Source organism: Pyrus communis, chromosome 16, assembly GCF_041283825.1.
Source record: "Pyrus communis isolate YQ-2024b chromosome 16, ASM4128382v1, whole genome shotgun sequence".
NCBI classification, from domain to species: Eukaryota; Viridiplantae; Streptophyta; class Magnoliopsida; order Rosales; family Rosaceae; genus Pyrus; species Pyrus communis.
Genome location: NC_142580.1, coordinates 30059705 through 30082126, shown reverse-complemented (window position 1 = coordinate 30082126; position 22422 = coordinate 30059705). Strand labels below are relative to the sequence as shown.

At 38.5% G+C, this 22422-nt stretch overlaps 2 protein-coding genes, 1 long non-coding RNA gene and 1 pseudogene across 8 annotated transcripts; 3 read left to right on the top strand and 1 right to left on the bottom strand.

Annotated features, from left to right (window-relative positions):
- The first annotated feature begins 1027 nt into the window (after nucleotides 1–1027).
- Nucleotides 1028–6325, top strand: LOC137731710 (peptidyl-prolyl cis-trans isomerase FKBP43). Of its 4 annotated transcripts, none has more exons than XM_068470898.2 (14): nucleotides 1028–1301; nucleotides 1523–1596; nucleotides 1939–2174; nucleotides 2506–2642; nucleotides 3040–3334; nucleotides 3478–3702; nucleotides 3852–4079; nucleotides 4227–4439; nucleotides 4575–4814; nucleotides 5115–5361; nucleotides 5550–5637; nucleotides 5718–5759; nucleotides 5872–5920; nucleotides 6002–6325. In XM_068470898.2, exons 1-14 carry the CDS (start codon nucleotides 1289–1291, stop codon nucleotides 6081–6083), a joined length of 2169 nt encoding a protein of 722 aa, XP_068326999.1. In that variant the 5' UTR covers nucleotides 1028–1288; the 3' UTR covers nucleotides 6084–6325. The 4 variants fall into 4 exon arrangements, with proteins under 4 accessions (XP_068326999.1, XP_068327000.1, XP_088544280.1 ...); XM_068470899.2 differs by having other exon boundaries at nucleotides 1054–1301; nucleotides 4578–4814; XM_088688154.1 differs by having other exon boundaries at nucleotides 1159–1301; nucleotides 3849–4079; nucleotides 4578–4814.
- A 561-nt stretch (nucleotides 6326–6886) lies between these two features.
- Nucleotides 6887–9504, top strand: LOC137731576 (cyclin-dependent kinase B2-2). The gene is made up of 8 exons (XM_068470715.2): nucleotides 6887–7520; nucleotides 7757–7898; nucleotides 7999–8060; nucleotides 8183–8294; nucleotides 8378–8471; nucleotides 8575–8644; nucleotides 8745–8883; nucleotides 8989–9504. The coding sequence occupies exons 1-8, from the start codon at nucleotides 7282–7284 to the stop codon at nucleotides 9079–9081; spliced, it is 951 nt and encodes a 316-aa protein (XP_068326816.1). The 5' UTR covers nucleotides 6887–7281; the 3' UTR covers nucleotides 9082–9504.
- A 510-nt stretch (nucleotides 9505–10014) lies between these two features.
- On the bottom strand, nucleotides 10015–11842 carry LOC137732967 (uncharacterized). Of its 3 annotated transcripts, XR_015957919.1 has the most exons (6): nucleotides 11710–11842; nucleotides 10826–11590; nucleotides 10657–10724; nucleotides 10447–10538; nucleotides 10255–10355; nucleotides 10015–10137 (listed from the first exon to the last, which is right to left on the bottom strand). It is a non-coding gene; the product is annotated as an uncharacterized LOC137732967 (long non-coding RNA). The 3 variants fall into 3 exon arrangements; XR_015957918.1 differs by having other exon boundaries at nucleotides 10826–11836; XR_015957920.1 differs by having other exon boundaries at nucleotides 10657–10720; nucleotides 10826–11836.
- An 8988-nt stretch (nucleotides 11843–20830) lies between these two features.
- Nucleotides 20831–21503, top strand: LOC148690261 (uncharacterized; annotated as a pseudogene).
- The last annotated feature ends 919 nt before the right edge of the window (nucleotides 21504–22422 follow it).

Here is a 22422-nt window from a genome sequence, read left to right as displayed (position 1 = left end):
ATAGAGTTCGTGTGGATCCTAGATGTTCCTTTTGTGGAACAGAGGATGAATTTTAGAACATATTCTCGTTAAGTGCTTGTGGGTGGTGCACCATGTGTGGTGCGACTCTCACTTATGTTATCGCCCTAATAATCAAGCAATTACCTCTCTTGATCCCTGGCTTCTAAGCATGGCTACGATGGGATCTACATATTAGGGGTGATGTGTTGGGAAATTTGGAAAGAATGATGTCATGCAGTTTTCAAGATGTTGGCTCCTAACCCTATCTCCGTCATAGCTAGGTGCAACAATCTGTACATTGAGATAACAAATATTTGCATAGGCTTCCATCAATTGGTAGCCAAGGGGATCATTTTAATCATAGGTGAATCCTTCCAATGGACAGGAACGTAAAGGTTAGCGTTAATGAGGCTTGGAACTCTTCTACAATGGAAACGAGTGGGAGTTGTTATTTGAAACTCTAGAGGTGAACTCATTTGCGGTGAGTACAGTTTCTTGAAGAGGGCTTTAGTTAAAGAGGTTGAAGTTGAAGCAGTGTTAACAGTGACGAAACTTGCTTCAACAAAAAACTTCCATCATTATTATGATCGATGGTGATTCTAAGGTGGTTGTAGAGGCCATCAATAGTCCTTATCTCAGCAAGGTATGGAGAATCTACCCCATCAAGTAGCTCATTTGCTTGCTGCACTTGCCAACCTGAGGGTAAGACACTTGGTACTTTCACGTGATGGACTCCCTTATCCTCCGTCATTGGTGGTATGAGGATGGCTACTCAAGTACGCCAAATAGGACTAAAAGATATCAAGGTGTTTTCTAATGAAGATGTCATATATGACATCATAGTTGAGTCATTTAACTCCTAACTGTCATTTTCTAGAGCAAACAAAGATGAAGTTAACATTTAATCTAATAAAACTATCGTTTAACAAAAGTGTGTGTATATATATTTAATTTAATTATTTAATTATTTTGGAACATTCATTATCATATGCTCTCTTTTAATTTGTTCCAATTTTATCGTCAATGTATTAGTGAAAATTTTCCTCATTTCCCGCCAGGCGCTGGGGGAGGTTACAATCACCAACGCTGTCAAGGTAACCTCCTATTAGGGATTGCCACGTCAACAAAAGTGAGACCGCAGGCGCCGCACCGGGCGTCTCCGTATTTAAAAGGATTGTTTCTAGGTTTTCTCTTTTAATTTGTCAGCAGGGTTTAGGGGAGAAGGAGGAGCAAGCAATCCGGATCCCTTTTTCTCTAGGGCTGTAGATATCAATCTCTCCCAAACAAAATGGCTTTCTGGGGTCAGTTTCTCTTCCCTTCTAAATTGAAAATTATCAGCGATAACCAACTGTTTGAATTTACTTATTTGGGTTTTCTGTTTAAAAATGAATGCAATTTTATATTTTAGTAGTTAAGTTTTGAAGTTTTCGTTATATCTTCTGCTTGGCTTTTCGGAGCAACCAAGTGGAGGTCGACCGAGTTGTTATTCTCAAGTGTGTTGTTTATTCATTGATTATTACAGGAGTCGAAGTGAAACCCGGAAATCCTTTCACTCACATATTTGATGGCTTGAAGGGACGCCTTCACGTTTCAATGGTAATGCTTCTTGTCACAACGACCACTTATACTTCTTTGCTTTTTGAATCTTCATATTTATTTATTTATTTATTTATTTTTTAAGCGTGGAATTTAGCCAAAATGGGCATTGCTGTGAGACCTACAATTTATAGTTTTTTTTCTCTGAAAGGTTTAGTTTTTCTGCTTTTGGTTGACTGTATTTATAATTTACTTCCGCTTTTACGCATGTGAAAATTGAATATGGTCTAATATTGAGTTATCTGAACATGGTTTCTAATGTTTTGATGTGTTCTGATATTTAGTTCCGACTTAATGTTTAGATCAGTAACGTATGTAGTATTTATAATTTTATATACACAGGCCACACTGGGGAATGGGACTGCGACGAAAAAAAGCACACTTCAGTGTAATGTGGGAAACAAGAGTCCTGTATATCTATGCTCCTTGTTTCCTGAGAAGGCTGAGTCATTGCAAATAAATGTGGAGTTTGAAGAGTGTGAGGAAGTCATCTTCTCAGTTCTTGGCCCTCGGAGTGTTCACCTATCTGGCCACTATCTTCCTCGTCATCAACATCACAATTTTGATGATGATAATTCGTATCCTTTTGTTTAGTGGGATTATTGTTTAGTCCATCATCTTTTCTTCCGTGCTTAATACTTTTGGTCAAATTTCTCTGTTTTTACTGCATCACTACCTATCTAATTAGTTAATGGGAAAGGAGAGAAAAAAACTGTAGGACACTTTTTTTTTTTTTTTCCTTCTTCTTTTGCAAAAAAATGGGAACCCAAGAGACTAAGAGACTAGTTTCTTTTTGGGGGGATACTTTCTATCCAAGATCAAAGCTACACAACCCTTTTGGTTATGGACATTTTTCATCGTTTGTTTCATGTGAGGTTATCTTTAGTTTCCCTTTACTATGATTTCAAGAGAATCTTATGGGGAAGATATTGCTAATTCTGAAACCAAGATGTCTGTTGATAGTGAAGAAGACAAGTATGAAGATAGTTTTATTAATGACGAGGACCCAAAAGTCTTCCCAGCTTCTCCTGTTCTTGATAGTGAAGGTACGGCTACCAAATATATGCTTTAAATTTTTCTCTCACAAAATGTAGTATACATGATTTGAAAGTTTGGTCATTAGCAGTAGCTCCTGATACAGGAGTCAGCTTAAAATAAATAAAGGCCAGTCAAGTACAAGCTCCTATAATGAAGAGTCCTAGTTTTTTTTTTTTTTTTTTATGTAACTTAAAGCATCGTTTTGGTGCTTGTTGTAGACAACCTGCTCATGTTCATCTACTTCGTGTTCAGTAGTGTATGTCACCAGTTTTTTGGTGTCTGCATCACATTTGTTCAGTTTTTTGGCTTGCATCTTTAGTTCATATCAAGTTAATGTCCTCTTGAAGATGAATCACTGGTGAATTTTTGCAATATTATTCTGAGATATATCTATCTGGTATGTAGAGGAGCTTTTGGATGAGCATAAACCTCATAATGGCAAGGGCCATCGAAGACGACTTCGGAAGATGTACCAAGTGAGTGAGTCCGAAGTGGAGGGTGAAGATGATGACAGATGCCTAACTTCCTCTTTGTACAAGAAAAAATCCGGTACTAGAAACACAACAGAGGAAGTTGAAGAAAAAGTTGGCAAGAGAGCCGTAGATACCACTACTAGCAATGAAACAGAGGATGGTGTCTTTAATGCTACTGAAACAATGAATGATGCTGATGATGTGGATGTAGATGGTCAGTTGAAAAGGTATTTGTCCTGCTTAATAAGACCATGGAAGCATGTTAAAAAGATTGATCTCTTCCCATCAGTTGAATATATTTTCATTGTACTTGTACCAAATTGAGTTATTGATACTTGTATGTCATCTTGATTGCCAAATTGGAATGCAGGCGATTTGACCTGCCAGTAGATACCTTCCTACCTTCTTCTGAAGAAGGCCTTGAAATTGGTGGAACACCAAAGAAAAATAGGAAAGAACAGCCGGATGATAAAGCACTTGAATATGGTTTTCGTGAAAAAGAGGACAAAGCCCAAAATGTTGAAATCAAGGTTGAAAGTAGGACCCAAAATTTGTGTGTGGAGGATGGACAAGAACAGAGGGTGGCCAATCATATGTGAGTTCTTTTTGCTTCATTTGTCTTGAATAAATACATTCTGAATCATGAATCTCAAGTGTGCATACTATTGTTTAAAGTCAGAGAATTTACAGACAATGATGTTTGTTGGTTTTGATTTTCTTTATATTATTGGTGTGCTCAAGCAGCGCACTTGAAGGGCCAGATGATTTTTCAAGGCATTCAACAGAGGTCAACCTTGAAAATTGTGGAAAACTGAAGAAAAAAAGGAAAGAGCGGCCAGAGGATACAGCACTTAAAGCTGGTATCCTTGAAAAGGAGGATGAAAAAGCCCAGAAAGATGACACCAGAGCCAAAAATAGGATCCAAAATTTGTGTGTGGAGGATGGACAAGAACAGATGGTGGCCAACCATATGTGAGTTCTTTTTGCTTCCTTTGTCCTGTATAATTACATTCTCACCTCATGATACTTAAGTGTGCATACTATTGTTTAAAGTTGGACAATTTACAGACAATGATGTTTGTTGGTTTTTATTTTTGCTATATTATTGGTGTGCTCAAGCCGTGCACCTGAAGGGCCAGATGATTTCCCAAAGCCTTCAACAGAGGTCAACCTTGAAAATGGTGGAAAGCTGAAGAAAAAATGGAAAGAACGGCCGAAGGATAAAGCATTTGAAAAGGTGGACGAAGCCCAGAAAGATGACACTAGAGCCCAAATACAGACCCAAATTTTGTGCGTTGTAGACCGACAAGAACAGAAGGTGGCCAAACATATGTGAGTTCTTTTGCCTCGAATAAATACATTCTCAATCATGATACTTGAGTGTGCATATTATTTTTATGGATGGAGAATTTACTGACAATGATGTTTATTGGTTTTGATTTTTGTTTTATTATTGATGTACTCAAGCAGTGTACCTGAGGGGCCAGATGATTTGTCAAAGCCCACAGTAGAGGTCAACCTTGAAAATGGTGAAAGGCCAAAGAAGAAAAGGAAGAAGCGTGAGGAGGGGAAAATATTGGAGATTGTCTGCACTAACCTTGATGATGTTGTTAAAGAGGATAAAGGGCAGCAGGATGAGGCAAAGGGTGGCATCTGCCCAGATCTACCTGTGAGGAGTGAGCAAAATCAGCAGTCAGCCAAGGATGGGTGAGTTATTTTTACCTCAGGTTTGTCTCCGTGTCACAAGATATACTTTTTGCCCCGTCACTCCACCTCGGTCTTGGGAATAGCATGAAAGGACATGTCCATTGAAATGGAGTGTAAGCTTTAGTAAGCGGTTCCATTGATCAAATGTATTGTCTATTATTATCTTCTATCGGGAAGTTAAAAATTTCTCTCCCTAACCCAATTCCAATATCTATGCGATTTTTAGGCCATGTCTGGTTGTGTGCGACTTTATTATAGTTCCCTTGATTGAGTATAAAATCTGTCTGTCCATTTTTCCAGCAATTCTGGCCATGATTCTGGTAGATTTGTTGATGGTCAATCTGATGAAAAGAAAGTTAAAAAGAAGAAGAAGAAAAGTAAAACTGAAGCACATGAGGTAGCTGCGAACACGGATGTGCCTCTCTTGTCAGCAGAAGATAATGCTAATGCCAAGTCATCTCAAGTTAAGACCTTCCCAAGTGGATTAAGTATTGAGGAGTTGGAAGCTGGAAAACCGGATGGCAAAGTTGCCACATCGGGGAAAAAGGCTAGTCTTTCTGAATTTGTATTCGATCTATTTGATATTGATGCTTTTCTAAAATAAATATTTGGATGTAACCCTCCAATGGATAATGGTAGCTTAGCTGAATTATTCTTACTTTGAAACTTTCTTCTAGAGCAAGTTAAAGTAAAAGATTAATGGAGCTATGTTGATTGTAGTAGTTTCTGTTTCAGATAAGTGTTCACTATGTAGGCAAGTTGAAAGAGAACGGCAATGTAATCGACTCCACTGACGGCAGTGCTCCTTACAGGTTTCGCTTAGGTATCACCAAATGAGATAAACTAATACTTTTACCAAAACATTGTTTCTGCTTTTGTATTTACATTTGTTGCTTCTTGCAGGCAAAGGAGAAGTTATAGATGGTTGGGATGTTGGCATTGATGGTAATGGCTACTAAAATTTGATCTATATTTTATAAATGAGTTTCTGACGTTTTGATTATATTGCTTTTGTTATTATTTTAAGACTCTTGTGGTGTATGTGCATGATTCTCAGGTATGCGAGTTGGTGAAAAAAGAAGACTTGTTATACCCCCGTCATTGGCGTATGTTATTAAAATTTAGCTAACCGATTTCCTTCTCTGCTTTTTCTTTTTCGGTTTCTGACTTGCTGTACATGCTTGCAGCTATGGGAGTAGAGGAGATGGTGCAGGTATACCACCAAACTCATGGCTGGAATATGATGTTGAATTAGTGAAAGCTCATTAAGCGATCAATTCTACAGCGTTTGGTACCGGCCTCTGTATTTTGTTTGCGCATATCGTCTTTTTGAGATTTTTCTCCCCTTCTCATCGGTACGAGAGGAAAAAAAATGAGGGAGTAACAACAGGGTTGGGTATAGTTTTCAAATGTATGGGAACAGCCTCGAGATTTTGCAATAGAAAGCTGGCTTTTGGGATGATTCTGTAAACGTTTTGCTCTGGTCTAATCAAAGTTGTAATTTCCATTTACCCACGTGTTTGTTTTCATAAAGCACCGGATTTATGCAAAAGTTTTGCACAAGAAAAAGAAAGTAATATTCTCAAATGGCGCTAGAATTGCAGTGTTAAGTCTTCTCAAAGTGTACTGATCGGATCACCCGAACTCGGATTGATTGACTTGTCCGGTCGACCCCCAACTGAAGTTTTAATCACCAGCGGGGTTAGTAAGATCCAACATGGGGAGGCAAATAACTATTATTTAAATGCTTAAAGGGGTAATTGGCTGAAATACGAGTTCAAGGTGTCGAATTGGCAAGCTGATACAAGTTTAGGGAATAAATCGACCAAAAAAAATTATATTACAAAACGATCTTCAACTGATCTTTCAAGGCATTAATCATACAAATTATAATTTATACCAAGTATAATTTTGGTATGAGAATTATTAGACCAAATACGAGAGTGATTGTGTTGAAATGTGTAAGGCTATTATAACGTTGTGTTGCTGTATCCATCGACAAGTTGGAAAACTAAAATTAGAGGCTTTTCTCCAGTGCAAATCTAAATTACACATTTGAACAAGAGTACATCCCCTTGAACAAGCGAAATCTAATGGCTCTTGTAGGAATGCACAGTGCACTTTTGACGTGCATTGGGGAAATTTCACTAAAATCAAGCGAGCGGAGCGGAAGATTCTTTTGTGTTTGATGGGCCGCCGATTGGGTTTTGTGGTGTAGAGAGTCCAAATTGGCAGGAAACTGGAGGAAACCCCAGAAAGGCTACGTGCCTCGGAAAATTTGAATTTCAAAAAGAGTTGCCCGTTGAGAAAACCGATATCAAATTTCCGTCAATACCCCTCCCTTTAACGGATATATAACTTAGATGCTCTGCCCTCCCCTATTGTCATTTGAAGTATTTGAAAATTTGAAATCAGCAACCAGCAAATCAGGAATCCAGAGAGACAAAGAAGAGAAAGAGAGAGAGAAATGGAGATGATCGGAGGAGAGGCGAATAAAGGAGCGACGGCGATGGAGGCGTTCGAGAAGCTTGAGAAGGTGGGAGAAGGGACGTACGGGAAGGTGTACAGAGCGAGAGAGAAGGCGACTGGGAAGATTGTCGCCCTCAAGAAGACTCGCCTCCACGAGGACGAGGAAGGCGTCCCTCCCACCACTCTCCGCGAGGTCTCCATTCTCCGCATGCTCTCCCGAGACCCCCACATCGTCAAGTGCGTTTCCTTTCTTCTTCTTCTTCTCATCTGTCTCCCTCTCTCTCTCTCTCTCTCTCTCTCTCTCTCTAACTTTCTTTCTTTAATTCTACAAATTAGGGTTTGATTTCGTTCTTGTATTTACGGAAATGAAATCTTCAATTGATTGATTTGGGTTTTCTTCTTTTTCTGTAAATCCATTGATTTGGTCGGTAAATTGTGAATTAACGAAACCCTAAACCCCAATTCTGAAATAGGTTGATGGATGTGAAACAAGGGCAGAACAAGGAAGGAAAGACTGTACTCTACTTGGTGTTTGAGTACATGGACACTGATCTCAAGAAATTCATCCGCACCTTCCGTCAATCTGGAGAGCACATTCCCTCCCCCATCGTTAAAGTCTGCTCTCTAATTTGTTTGTCCCCCAAATGTTTATTCCCAATCAAATTAATCACACATGGAATTGTGTAATTGAAATGGTGATTTTCTGATGATGCAGAGCCTGATGTTCCAACTGTGCAAAGGTGTTGCCTTTTGCCATGGTCATGGAATTTTGCACAGGTGGCCTTTTGTCAATTAACTTACAAACGACATGCTGCTTCTCTCTCTTTTCTTTGCGCTTTGTTTCTCCCTTCGAGTTTTCTTTTAATTTGGGCTGATTTGTTTTACTTCCATTTATGCAGGGATCTTAAGCCTCACAATCTCCTGATGGACCGTGAGACTATGATGCTTAAAATTGCAGATCTTGGACTTGCTAGAGCTTTCACTGTGCCACTCAAGAAGTATACTCATGAGGTAGTTAATGCATTCACTTTTGGTTACGAGTTATTTTGTTGCTTTTGACAGTAGCTAAGGAATTTGTGCAATTACGACTGCAGATATTGACCCTTTGGTATAGGGCTCCTGAAGTCCTTCTGGGAGCTACACACTACTCAACTGCAGTGGATATTTGGTCTGTTGGCTGTATATTTGGTACTCATCTGTTTTTTACGAAGCTTGCATTTGATTTTCGATAGTTTTGAATTTGTAAAAATTTGCTCCATTGCTTTAACAGTATATTGTTTCTGAATTATAGCCGAACTTGTCACGAAGCAAGCAATCTTCCCCGGGGATTCTGAGCTGCAGCAGCTCCTGCATATATTCAGGTTCACTAAAATGGTTTCCACTTCCCCATTACCAAAAATTTGCCAGACTACTTTCATTTTCAATCAGCCAAGTTCTTTTGCTTATGGATCATTGATGCAGGTTGTTGGGCACTCCAAATGAGGATGTGTGGCCAGGTGTAAGCAAACTCAAGGACTGGCATGAGTACCCCCAATGGAGTCCCCAAAGTTTGGCAAAGGCTGTTCCCAATTTGGACGAAATGGGGTTGGATCTGTTGTTGGTATGTTCGATTTTGCTTCACTCAAAATGTGCTACTTTATATAGGTTTTTTGTTAATCTACCTGGTGATGAATACTAGTTCTAAATATGTTGTTTATCCTTGCAGCAAATGTTGCAATACGATCCTGCTAAACGCATTTCAGCAAAGGCAGCTATGGAGCACCGTTACTTTGATGGTTTGAACAAGGATTCTCTCTGAGTAGGCACGATGAAGCATGCGTGGATCGGGATGGGTAACAGAGATGCGCTCTATAGTAGTACTGAGTTCTATTTGCTCTCCTCAAGCATATTTGCAGTTGTGTTTATAAATCTTTAGGTTCTATTAGAACAAGCATATTTGCTAATCCGTAGGATTCAACGATTCAACGATTCAACAATCTCAAGCATATTTCTATATTCAGTTGGAAGATGGGTATGCTTTACAGTTTTACATTCGAGCAATGAAAACTCACTGGCTTCTGCTCCGATCAGTCATTGTTACTGAAGCGGAAGCAATCGGTAGGTCCAAAGCCAATGTACCTAGCAAATACACATGATTACCCAAAGCCAATCAGTAGATTCTTTTCATTTCTTCTGCAAGACTACCATTACTTTCAATTGAGAAAATTCACTACTAGAAGAACACATATCATGTCAATTTCTGCTCAAGCAGATTTGCAGCTACAACTTACTATTGATTTGGCAAAGTGGAACATTGCTTCTAACGAATTGATGTAAAACTGATTCACAGCCGCGCCACAAGCCCATGAAGGCGGCAGACCAGAATGTAAGTGACAGTGAAGCGAAAGCAAAAGTTCACATACATTCTCTCCTGCCATATTTCAAATATCAATAAACAATACTTGAGAATAAACTTACATTTGTTGCGAAAAAGAGTGAGGGAGCGAACGAGCGAGCAACTGCTTTTGTTGCTAAACAAGAGAAGAGCAAGTGTACCTGTGCTCATCGCAGGTGGGAGTGAAAACTGAAGCAGAAGAAGAAACAGATACAATGGATCAGAGTGCACCAACCCAAATTTCAGTGCCCCTTTAACAACCAAGATGCCTATAAGATGCAGGGCAACATAACGAACAAGTAGGATGCCAACGACAAGAGATTGCTGAATCCCTGACCCTCTCAAACCTCAAACAACAAGGTGTAGTAAGTTGTAAACTAAACCAACAATTAAGTACGACGCTAACAGAATTTGTATGAGTTATTACCTTTTATTTGGTTTCCTCCTATTATCAATGTAAGAGCTGGGATGGCTCCGTCTCTGCAATCATAATTAGCTCATGTTGAGTGAACAACAAACGCTTTGTATAAAGAACACGCAAACCATCTCGTCTGTATATGTTTTGTAAAGTTGGGCATAAGTTTTAGTGTTTTATACCCCAACTAAGAAGCGGTATCTTGAATCACTCGTAGAGGAGCACCATCTCCGATCAGTAATTTTTGAATCTGAGGGATGACTCCGATTGCAAAACCAACAATCTACACCATGAAAAGATTAAGTTTGCCCATTTTTTCAATAATACTGCGCTGAATCTGGATCACAATGAAATAAAGTGCTGAAAGGACAAACCGCTCCAGTGGTTGAAGGGGCAAAATTGTTTTCAGATTGATCTTCTTAAGCACCATCACTATACGTTGCTTTAGTTTACCTGAAGTCAGTACCTGCCAATGAAAATGAAAAAGATACGCTCTATGTAAGAAACTGAAAAGAAATAGGGAACTTTCTCTCGTTAGAGATGTTTGTCATGTTACATTGTGAGATTGCAAATCTGGATCGTACATTCAAATGGGATTCATCTGGTAAGTAGTCTGGATTGACAATTTGACAATGAAACGACGTGTCTCTGTCTTTCAGAAGAAAAAAAAAAGAGAAATCTTAATAAGTTGGAAATATGTAAACAAATCAACAAATTTAATGAATATCGTTGTAATTTAATGGAGTCAGCAACCTTTACATTTTCTTGAGGTAAAGTGGTGTATGGTGGTGCATATTGATCCGGATTGTCCTCAACTATGCCATATTCCTTTGAAGAAAGCAGAGGCTTAGTGCAACTTACTTGGTCTGATGTAGAGGACCTCTCGGCGGCCGGATTAGAACCTAGGGTGCTCATTCTTGAAGATATCCGCACAATATTATACACATAGGACCACAAATAAATGGCTTCTATCTGAAGCACGAACGCAATTGTATGCAAAAAAAGAATTAAAGATAGTAAACCATGACAGTTAACAAGGTAGCTACATTGCACTAAAGAGAAACAGTCACTAGAATTCAAGGGGAAAACTGAAGGAAAAAAAAAAAAAAAAATGTGTCGAGAAAAACGTAATATACACAGCAATCGGTGTGCACACAAACACCTTTTTCTGGGGGTAGTACAATATATATGTATGATTATATGTTCTAGACATGAGATTTTAATTGTGAGTTTAAATTGCAGTAACTGCGACTTTGCAACTTCAGAGAGGGAAAGAGATTGTAACTTATTTGGAGCAACCCTTCCCACCCATTCTTAATTCAAATTCTAGAAAGCCAGATAAAGGAATTTCAAGAAAGCCCAAAATATTGGAACAAGATGTAGAAGGAAAATGTACCGCCATTTAGAGCGAAGCATAAGCCATAGCATAGGTGTGACAGACATCAGTGGCTCCAAAAGGGCTCCCTTTTTCTTTACAAACTGCTGGGACTATAAGGAGGAGCAAGTTTCCCAAATTTCCTGTTCAAGTCAACATCTCAGGAGATGGATTAAACGTGAACCGAATATGATTGAGAAATAGGAAGAAGATTCATCTGAAATCTTTGTGAGACCAGTGTGAATGTAGAATGTGGAATTACCTGCAGCACCGCAACCCAAGACAAGGCCTTGCAGATGGGCAGGAGGCCTTGTTAATTGGATGAGAATCCATCCGAGCACGGAACCATGACATGATTATATATACATACATGCATACATTTTTATATGTGGATTAAACAAAGTAAATAAACCTCACATTTTAACCATGCTTTGATATGTAATTGTCTGCGCAAGGTTGAAACCCACCAGAGCGGGATTGAATACGTAAAATACAACCTTTTCGTTTGTTTGATCACAAAACACAAAATATGTAGTAAGCAGCATAACAGAAATTAAATGAAGGCAAGTGACGATGATGAATTAACAAGTAATCTACAGTTATAGTGCAAAATTATACACCTAAACACTATAGAATCTAACATTATACTTACGGTGTTTAAGTTCTTCCTCGTAACTTCCCCCCAAATATTGACACGATCAAGAGCAAGGTATGAGCCAAGTGCTGTTATCAAAAGCACTTTCAGCACTGGAATTGAGGCCGTCACAAACAGCTGCAAAAGCTCCATCGTTTTCTATCCCATCCTCCTCTGCCTCTGCAAATATAATGCCAAACGGAAAACACTTATAAACAAAAATGCAATCAAAATGCCAGTTTTGCTTTTGGTAGAGTAATTCAACAACATATAAATAAACATGTATATATACACACACGTGCATACATATGTATGTATGATAATAATAAGAGAATTAGAGAAAAATGAGGGAGAGGTTTTTAGGATGCGGGATGAAACCTTAAGCTGCTATAACTAAACTCAGGAAGAATTGCTTTGCTTTGCTTTCAAGAAAACAAAGCAAAACGAGCAAGAATATGGTTTAAGAATTTATTAGGAGGAGGGCATGTTTATGCATTTATGCAGCAATGAAACGTGTAGTCGCTTGTCAGGGCTGGGTCGTGTAAGAATATTTTAATATTCTAAAGTGGTCCACATGACACGGTCTATATGATATGTAGGGTTTAACGGATATTATTATTTGTAAATAATTCTATTGGTCAGATTATGAGAAATGTTTCCTACCGAATTACAGTGATGGGTGGTAATTGATTGTGGGCTTTAAATGGAAACAGGTCCTCTCTCTGCCTCACTTATATATATATCTATTGCATATACCCATCTAATATGCACTTGATAGTAGAAAAACACGATTAGGGTTTTCACGTGCAAATAGAGGCGAGAGAGAGAACACCTATTTTCCTACTCCGCCGACAGAATCCGATTGGGATCTCATAGCGTTCGTTGTCATGGACCAAGGTACGCTTGGTTGTTTAATGTATTTCCGCATTTTATTTATATGTGAAAATCATGAAGTTCGATGATCTTGGCTTAATTGATTTATGATTTACATGTGGTATCAGAGCCTAGTTGAGAGCTCTCATGATTTTCCATTTATGATTATGAACTTTAATGGAATCGGTGGTTAACAAGTGTTCAATGTCTGCTGTTTTGAGGCAAACATGATTATATTTTATTTGCATGTATCGAGATTATATTTTATTTGCACGTATCGATTATGCATGTTGGGATTAAGAAATTGTGATCTTAGTTTTATTACAATTTTTGCCGAATTGCATAATTGGGTATGGAAATTATGATGCAATCTGGGCGATTCTTTTAGTTGGAATTAGTTAAAGTAATTTGAATATCTGTGACTGATCATTACGATTATAAACGTCATTCATTTAATTTGTAATTCTTCTTACGAAATTATTTGTTAGTCACCAAAGTGGCCAAACTAGAAAGATCACATGGATTCAAATTAAATGATGATTAATCAATTACTCATGGTAGGATGATGCATATGAACGAACAAAACCTTATTATGTTTTAAAGGTTTGTACATGAGTAGTATGTTTTCATTTGTCATAAGTTCTTAAGGGTCACCCAAAGGTAGACTAATTTCTCATATGATTGATGATATGAATGTGGTGAAAATTGTATATTTCATTTTTTTTATTTGTTCGGATATCCAAAGATAACGAAACCTGTCTTGTTAGAGATGTACAATTATCAATAAGGTATTATGCATCGATGATTGTTTGTATTGTTGTAGTATCTACCCAAAGGAGAATATGGTAATACACTTACTGTTATTACAAGTGTTTTTATTACTCAAAGCATTAATGTTGCGAGCACTTGTGAATTGCAGTGTCAGTGCCTGTTTCTCTTCATTCACTTGCTCCATCTATTCCCTCACTTAATGGAATGAATTTATCAGATTGGAGTGAGCAAGTTTAGTTTCACCTTGGTGTCCTGGATCTTGATTTAGCACTTTGAACTGATAAACTTACTACTCTTACGAAAACAAGCAGCGCTGAGGAAAAATCTCTCTATAATGCTTGGGAGAGATCCAATAGATTGAGCATTATGTTTATGTGAATGACTATAGCAAGCAACATAAAGACTGGCCTTCCTCAAGCTGAAACTACTAAGGAATACTTGAAAAATATTGAGACTCATTTCAAAATTGCTGATAAGTCTCTTGCTGGGACATTAATGGCTGAGCTTACCACCAAGAAATTTGATGGTATGTGAAGCATGCATGAGCATGTCCTTGAAATGACTAATATAATAGCAAAGCTAAAGACTCTTGGAATGAATGTGGATGACTCCTTTCTTGTTCAATTTATTTTGAATTCCTTGCTTTGAATTCCTTGCCTCCTCAGTAAGGGCCATTTCAAGTCAACTATAATGCTATTAAGGACAAGTGGAATGGTGATCAATTGGCCAGTAAACTCGTTCAAGAGGAGGGAAGGCTTAAGCAGCAAGGAGAACATTCCGTTCATTTAGTAAGTTAAGGAGCTGAAAGAAAATTTGGAAGAAAGCCTGGAAAGGGCAAGAAAAAAGGATCACCCAAGGTGAATGGGCCTACTAATGCTACTTAGGCTCATGATAAGGAACAGAAAAGTGATTTATGTTGCTTCTGTAGGAAGCCTGGGCATTATCAAAGGAATTGCCAGAAATTCAAAGAATGGTTCGAAAAGAAAGGTGAGCCTTTGGCTTGTGTAAGTTTCGAATCATATTAACTGAAGTTCCTTATAATACTTGGTGGGTTGACTATGGTGTTACGGCTCATATCTCTAATTCGATGCAGGGATTCCTTACGATCCAAACTTTAAATCCAAATGAAAATTTCATTTTCATTGGGAATCGAGTCAAAGCTCCAGTTAAAGCTGTTGAAACCTTTCGTTTAATTTTGGATACTGGATATTGTTTGGATTTATTTCAGACACTTTATGTTCCCAGTTGTTCCAGAAATTTGGTTTCAATTTCGAAGCTTGACCGTAATGGATTTTTTATAAAGTTTGGTAATGGATGTTTTAGTTTATATAAGAATACCTCTTTTGTTGGTTCTGGTATTCTAATAGGTGAGCTGTATAATTTAAAGCTCAATAATTGTTTTGCTGAAACACTTTTGACCTTGCATCATAATGTTGGAACGAAGCATTGCCTAAATAATGAAAATTCTTCATGCTTGTGGCATAAACGACTGGGTCATATATCCAGAGAAAGGTTAGAAAAATTAGTAAAGAATGAGATTCTTCCGAACCTTGATTTTACTGATCTCGGTGTATATGTGGATTGTATTAAGGGCAAACAAACCAAACACACCAAGAAAGGAGCCACAAGAAGTTCAGAGCTTCTTGAAATACTTCATACCGACATATGTGGACCTTTTGATGTTCCATCCTTTGGTGGAGAAAAATATTTTATCACCTTTATAGACATTTTTCACGTTACAGCTATATTTATCTATTGAAAGAAAAGTCTGAAGCAGTGAATACCCTTCAGGTGTTCATTATTGAAGTTGAAAGACAATTAGATAAAAAGGTGAAGATTGTCAGGTCGGATAAAGGTGGTGAATTTTATGGAAAATATGATGAATCAGGAAAATGTCCTGGTCTATTTGCAAAACTCCTTGAAAAGCATGGCATATGTGCACAATACACTATGCCAGTTACGCCACAACAGAATGGTGTTGCTGAAAGGCGTAATCGTACTCTTATGGACATGGTTAGGAGTATGTTAAGTAATGCATCTTTGCCTATATCATTGTGGATATATGCTCTTAGGACTGCTGTATATTTATTAAACCGGGTTCCTAGTAAGGCAGTTCCCAAAACACTATTTGAACGGTGGACATGAAGGAAACCTAGTTTAAGGCACCTGCATGTTTGGGGTTGCCTAGTAGAAATAACAATTTATAATCCGCATGAAAAGAAGTTGGATTTTAGAACGATTAGTGGTTACTTTATTGGTTACCCAGAAAAATCCAAAGGATATAGGTTTTACTATCCTAATCATAGTACGAGAATTGTTGAAACCGGCAATGCCAGATTCATTGAAAATGGTGAAATCAGTGGGAGTGAAAAACCTAAAGAATTGGTCATTAATGAAGTTAGGGTGCAGATTCCTACACCTATAATTTCTAAGCAGGTTGTTATTCCTACACACGTTGAACCCTTAGACAATGTTGAACAACAAATTAATGACCATCCGCTCCCGAATGAGATTATCACAAATGAAAATGTAGTGGAAGAACCACAAGAAATAGCATTAAGGAGATCTCAAAGAGAACGGAGACGTGCTATTTCGGATGATTATGTGGTATATCTACAAGAGTCTGACATTGATGTAGGAATAAATAAAGATTTGGTTTCGTTTTCACAAACTGTTAACTGTATTGGTTCTAGTAAATGGATTGATGCCATGAATGATGAGTTAAAATCAATGGACCAAAATGAAGTCTGGGATCTCATTGAATTGCCTAAAGGTTGTAAGAGAGTTGGGTGTAAGTGGGTTTTTAAGACCAAACACGACTTTAATGGCAATATAGAATGATATAAAGCCAGATTGGTGGCCAAAGCTTTATTCAGAAAGAAGACGTTGATTACAAAGAGACATTCTCACCAGTTTCAAAGAAAGACTCTTTTAGAATCATTATGGCATTAGTAGCTCATTATGATTTGGAGTTACATCAAATGGATGTGAAAACAACATTCTTGAATGAGAGTTTGGTAGAAGAAGTCTACATGGATCAACCTGAGGACTTCACATTAAAGGGAAAGGAACACATGGTCTGTAAACTAAAGAAGTCAATATACGGACTTAAACAAGCTTCACGACAATGGTATCTTAAGTTTGATAATATCATTGTATCCTTTGGTTTTAAAGCAAACATCGCTAATCGATGTATATATCTGAAGGTTAGTGGGAGCAAGTTTATCTTTTTGATTTTGTATGTTGATGACATTTTGCTTGCTAGTAGTGATCTTGGTCTATTACATGAGATCAAGCAGTTTCTCTTGGAGAACTTTGAAATGAAAGATACGGGTGAGGTGGCCTATTTGATAGGAATTGAAATATTTTGAGATAGATCACGTAAAGTGTTGGGCTTGTCTTAGAAAGCATATATTGAGAAAGTTCAAGAGAGATTTGGTATGGAAAAATGTTCATCCAGTGTTGCTCCAATTCAGAAAGGGGTAAGTTTAGCCTTATGCAATTCTCATAAAATGAATTGGAGTGTGCACATATGGAAAGTATTCCTTATGCATCTTCTGTAGGAAGTCTGATGTATGCACAAACTTGTACCAGACCAGACATCAGTTTTGCAATTGGGATGTTAGGCAAATACCAAAGCAACCCAAGAATGGATCACTGGAAAGCTGCAAAGAAAGTGATGCGGTATTTGCAAGGAACGAAAGACTATATGCTCATGTATAGAAAATCTAATAACCTATAAGTTATTGGTTATTCAAATTCAGATTTTGCTGGATGTATTGATAGCAGAAGATCAACTCTTGGTTACTTGTTTCTCTTAGCTGGAGGAGCAATTTCTTGGAAGATGCAAAGCAAGATGCTATTGCTATATCCACCATGGAAGCTGAGTTTGTAGCATGCTTTGAGGCTACAAATCATGGATTATGATTACAGAATTTTATCTCAAGGCTTGGCATCATTGATTCCATTGCTAAGCTGTTGAGAATTTTCTGTGACAATGCTGCCGCTGTCTTCTTCTCCAAGAGTGACAAGTATTCTAATGGTGCTAAACACATGGATATAAAATACTTGACTCTTAAGAAGAAGGTTCAGAAACAAAGAGTGTCTATTAAGCACATAAGAACAATGCTTATGATTGCAGATCCCTTGACAAAAGGGTTGGGGCCGAAGGCATTTAATGATCATGTTGAAAGAATGGGTCTTGGTCATAGTCCATGATGATTGTCATTTTTATTTTGTTTATGATAATTTGTTTAATGACAATATTGTGCTTGACACTCTGAGCTCGTTAATTGAACATGTTTTTGGTGTTTCTGAATTGAGTTGTGCTGGCCGACACCCGGAGGGTGACAAAGCCATAAAGTGTAGTGATGTGGAAAATGTGAATAAATTTAAACCTAAAAGTACCTAAAGACAAGAGTGCGCTGTGAGTAGGGATGAACCCATTTTACATGTGACGTTAGAGCATAAGTAAAGTACAGTAGTGTGGGTAAGGATCATACCTCGGAGGTAGCCACATATACTGAGATTGGCCAAGAATCCTCGTCGATATGGACTTTCAGCAGCTAAAACCTAGAGGGGCGCAAAACAAGGGTGATTGGGCCTGAAAATAAAGTTTTTAATAAAAACCTTTTGAGAATGTTATAACCCTTCGCCATAAAACTCGTATAATTTTCCAGAAAATAATAATACATATGTATATAGAAATTATGCTCGAAAGTAGTAAAAACCGAGTATATGCCATGTCAAGTATCTCAGCAATGAAATAAGTAAGCCAGGTGAAATAAATCGATGTAAAATGATATGCCAGCTGGAGTCACCTAATGTGACTTGTACAGCTGAACCTATAGCTCATTAACCAATTCCTGCACACGAATCGGAACCACCTAATGTGGTATGTATGACAGGCTGGGTGTAAATAAGTACGCTCAAGTGCTACGATCATGTGAAGGCTGTGCGAAATATCGCAAGTCACCTACGAGTCGGAACCACCTAATGTGGTTTGTACGACAGGTTGGTACCTGCCTTGGATCCAAGGTGAACGTGCTGTGCGGGAGATGAACGATCACGTGAAGGTTGTCCCTGGCCTCGGGCGGAACACTAACACCGGGGTGCAGGATAATGGGCACTAAATGCATCTAAACATAACCATACACACTACAATCACTATCATCAATATGCACTCAACTGAAGCTTACCTAGGCATCCGCAGTGTCATGCAATAATATGCATATCTATATTAATGCATATACTAAAATGTAATGCAATTGACATGGCATTTAAAAACGTAAATCCATTTAAAACCATTTCTGGGAAAATGGAAAACATATATATACATTTATAAAAAAAACAAAAAGGCCACTCACCTGGAGTCCGAGCTACAACTCCCTAGCACAAACATCAAGGCGTCATGAACGATGGACACCTGGAACAATTATCAAATCATGTCTTAGAATTCTTATCAATAGAAATTTAGCCTAGGAAGGTCAGGGGATGTCTCAGCCCATGCGCCGCCGCAGGTGGCGGTCAGCCGGCCTGACTCGCTAGAAAATTCAACTATTTCTAAAAATTCTCAAAATTCATAGAAATGAAGATCTCAATGAGTAGAGTAACTTTCATACCTGTGGCCAAGGCTAATTTGCCCCAATTTCACTAAAACCCGTTGGAAACACTATAAAAAGTGATTCTTGATTCATCCTCCTATCGACTTCGACGCTTCAACAATGATTGGGTGTCATTCCTAAGCTTAAGGGAAGGCTAATGTTGGTAGTGATCGAAGGTTTTGCCTTTAGAAATGGTGGAATTTCGCCGATCTCCCCTATAGTGCAGCCGGTGCTATCCTTGCGAAATCAAGACAAAAAACTGTCGGGTTTGGGGTAGAAATAGAAGAAGAAGGGTCGTGGAGTCATGTGCAGGTGATAGCGATGGTCAATTTTCCAGAAAAATGCTAGAATTGGCATGGGGTGTGTAGGAATTGGGTCGGGTCGACGGGGAAAAACCGAGTCAAGAGTGATCCGGTGCTTCTCCACTCCCCCATTTCCCCTCCCTTATTCTCTCCTCTATTGGTCACTTTCTCTTTCTCTTCTTTTTGATTGGGCGTCCCACCCCTCATTTCTCTCCTTTATACTTCATTTCCACAGCCCATCTTTTCTGTCTTTAAATCTGGGCCACACATGTGCCTCCACCAGATTTTGCTTCAAAAATCTAGAGCATTCCAGAAAATAACTAATTTACTAAAATGCCCATGACTTTAAACGTTAATATCTCATTCGTTATAACTCCAAATCACGATCCGTTTACGCCCATGTGTCCGTAGGGATGAGTACTATGGGAATACACCAAGTACTATGGGAATCACTTTTGAAAATTATAAAAATCATAATAATTAAGGACAGGTTGTTACATTCCAGCTTCTCTAGTCGAGCGAGCACCCATCCCCTCTTCTTCTTCTTCCAATGCTTCGGCGATGGTGGTGGTCCCTACTTTCCAGTTTAACCCAACAACTGGGGAGATGCTACATTTCGTGGAAGATGATAGTGCCCCAGTAACTTTTTTAATCTTAAGATCTTCCTTAAATTTTCTTTTCAAGTTTCTTCAATAACTCATAATTTGTGTATTGTTTTTTGCCAGTCTTCTCTAGTGCATGAGGCCACCCCCCAACCAACAACAGCCTTCGAGGAACCCGTTGCCCTTGAAATACCTATTGTTTCAGAGGTAACTAGTCTGAAGGCTCCTTAAGCTCCTACTCAAGCTAGCGTGCTTGTTTCTTCTAAGGTAGCAGCATCAACAGAGGTCATTCATCCCAAAGCTTAAGGTTCAACTCAAGTATACAAGCTTTTGCTTTTCTGCTCTTCTTTTAGTTTAGTTATAGATTGATTAAACCTTTAACACACCATCCTTTTGGTTTACAAAGGCTTCTGGCAAGGGCTCGGGCAAGGCTCCTCAACCCGCAGTGTTCAAGGTTGTCATTCCTTGGCTTCTCAAAGCTTCTAAAGTCACAAGGATGCCTGTCCCTAGGCCCAGGAATACACCTATGACAGAGGCTCCTCTAACCATCTCATTTGAGGCTGCTTCCACTTCTGCTGCCTCTGGAGGCGCTAGAGTTATGCCTCCCCCCTTGGCATCCATTCCTGCCACAACTTTCTTGCCTGAACTTGTTAGGGATTTCAGGCAAATTAAGACAAAACTAAGGTCTCCTAGGTGCCCCTCTAAGCCTCAACATCTTTGAGATCTGCATAGAGTTTTCAAGGAATGGATGCAGAAGGACTTCATAACTTCCTTTAGCCTTAAGGCACTTCAAGATGCCGAAAAAGCCATCATTGAGTTGTACAAAACTCAACAGATGTCGAAGGTTCAATGAGTCTTTCTATTCCTTCTTCAAAAATCTGAGGACTCTGAGGGATCAGTATCTTAAGGCTAAGAGGCAAGCTAACTAAGTGGAGTGTTACAAGGAGAAGCACTCCAAAACCTCTAACTCTCTACAACAATTAGTGGAAAAGGGCTCAGCAATGGAAGATCGGATCATGGTGGTTGATGCGGAGATCCAGAAGTTGGAGGAGCAACTTTCTGCACTGAAGGCTGAATAGATGACCATCTCGAGCAAATTATATCAGAATATTGAAGAAGTGATGAGGGTCAATCTCGAAGTGGAGGATGTTGAAGCCCAACTTGCTAATAGCAACATAGCTTTGGAAGAGCTTGGTCAAATTTTCACCATTATGCAAACCTATCATTCTAGGATAGCTGCTCTTGCCAAGGATGTAAGCTTGATAAAATAGGATTTATGTAATTCCCCCATTATGAAATAAAAGTTCTTTACTTGCTCCAATACTTGTTTATTTACCATATTCGCAATACTTAACTACTTTTGAGCATAACAAAGACTTTTCCCACTTTTCTGAATACTTAAACCTCATTAATGTAACAATCTCTAACATCCCAAAGAGTTGGTCGATATTTCTTTAAAAACTTGGCATTGACTGGATGTATTTGCAAACTTCCTTCTAAATCTGCCAAGTAATACTCTCCTCTATCTAACATTTTGTTGATGATAAAATGGCCTTCCCATGTGGGACTCCATTTCCCAAAACCTCTAACTTGAGCTCCCAAGGGTAGAACTGCCTTCCATACCAACTCTCCTTCCTTGAAGGCTTTCAATTTTACTTTCTTGTTGTATGCTTAGGCAACAACCCTCTTTCTTTCTTTCTTGGACCTTGTTTAAGGCTTCAGTTCAGGCTTCATCTAAATCTTCAATCCCTTGACACATGGCCTAGATACTTTGTAGTCTGAACTGGTTTTGAAGTCTCACAAAACTTACATTAATCTCTATAGGGAGTACATCATCTTGTCCGAATGTTAATGCATAAGGGGTGGTCCCAATTACTGCCCTCTTTGAAGTTCGGTAAGCCCAAATATTTTCTCCTAAATTCTCATGCCATCTTTCTGGGCTATCTGCCACCATCCTCTTGATAATATTCACCAAGATCTTATTACTAGCTTCTACTTGACCATTTGATTGGGGATAATAAGGACTAGACTAGATCATCTTTATCTTGAACTTATATACAAAATCTTCTACTTCTTTTGAGATAAAAGATGGCATTTTGTCTGTAATAATTGTCTCAAGCACCCCATATCTATGTAGGATTTTGGTTTCAATGAATTTCTTTACATCAGTTGAATTGATGGTTTTCACAG

Bases quoted from the DNA above. Each gene is read 5' to 3' on its own strand.
- LOC137731710 (XM_088688153.1), top strand. The intron at 3,335-3,477 runs GTATTTGTCCTG...ATTGGAATGCAG, and splicing joins GTAGATGGTCAGTTGAAAAG to GCGATTTGACCTGCCAGTAG. The intron at 5,760-5,871 runs GTAATGGCTACT...CATGATTCTCAG, and splicing joins TTGGGATGTTGGCATTGATG to GTATGCGAGTTGGTGAAAAA.
- LOC137731576 (XM_068470715.2), top strand. From the start codon at position 7,282: ATGGAGATGATCGGAGGAGAGGCGAATAAAGGAGCGACGGCGATGGAG. The intron at 7,899-7,998 runs GTCTGCTCTCTA...CTGATGATGCAG, and splicing joins TTCCCTCCCCCATCGTTAAA to AGCCTGATGTTCCAACTGTG. The intron at 8,295-8,377 runs GTAGTTAATGCA...TTACGACTGCAG, and splicing joins TCAAGAAGTATACTCATGAG to ATATTGACCCTTTGGTATAG.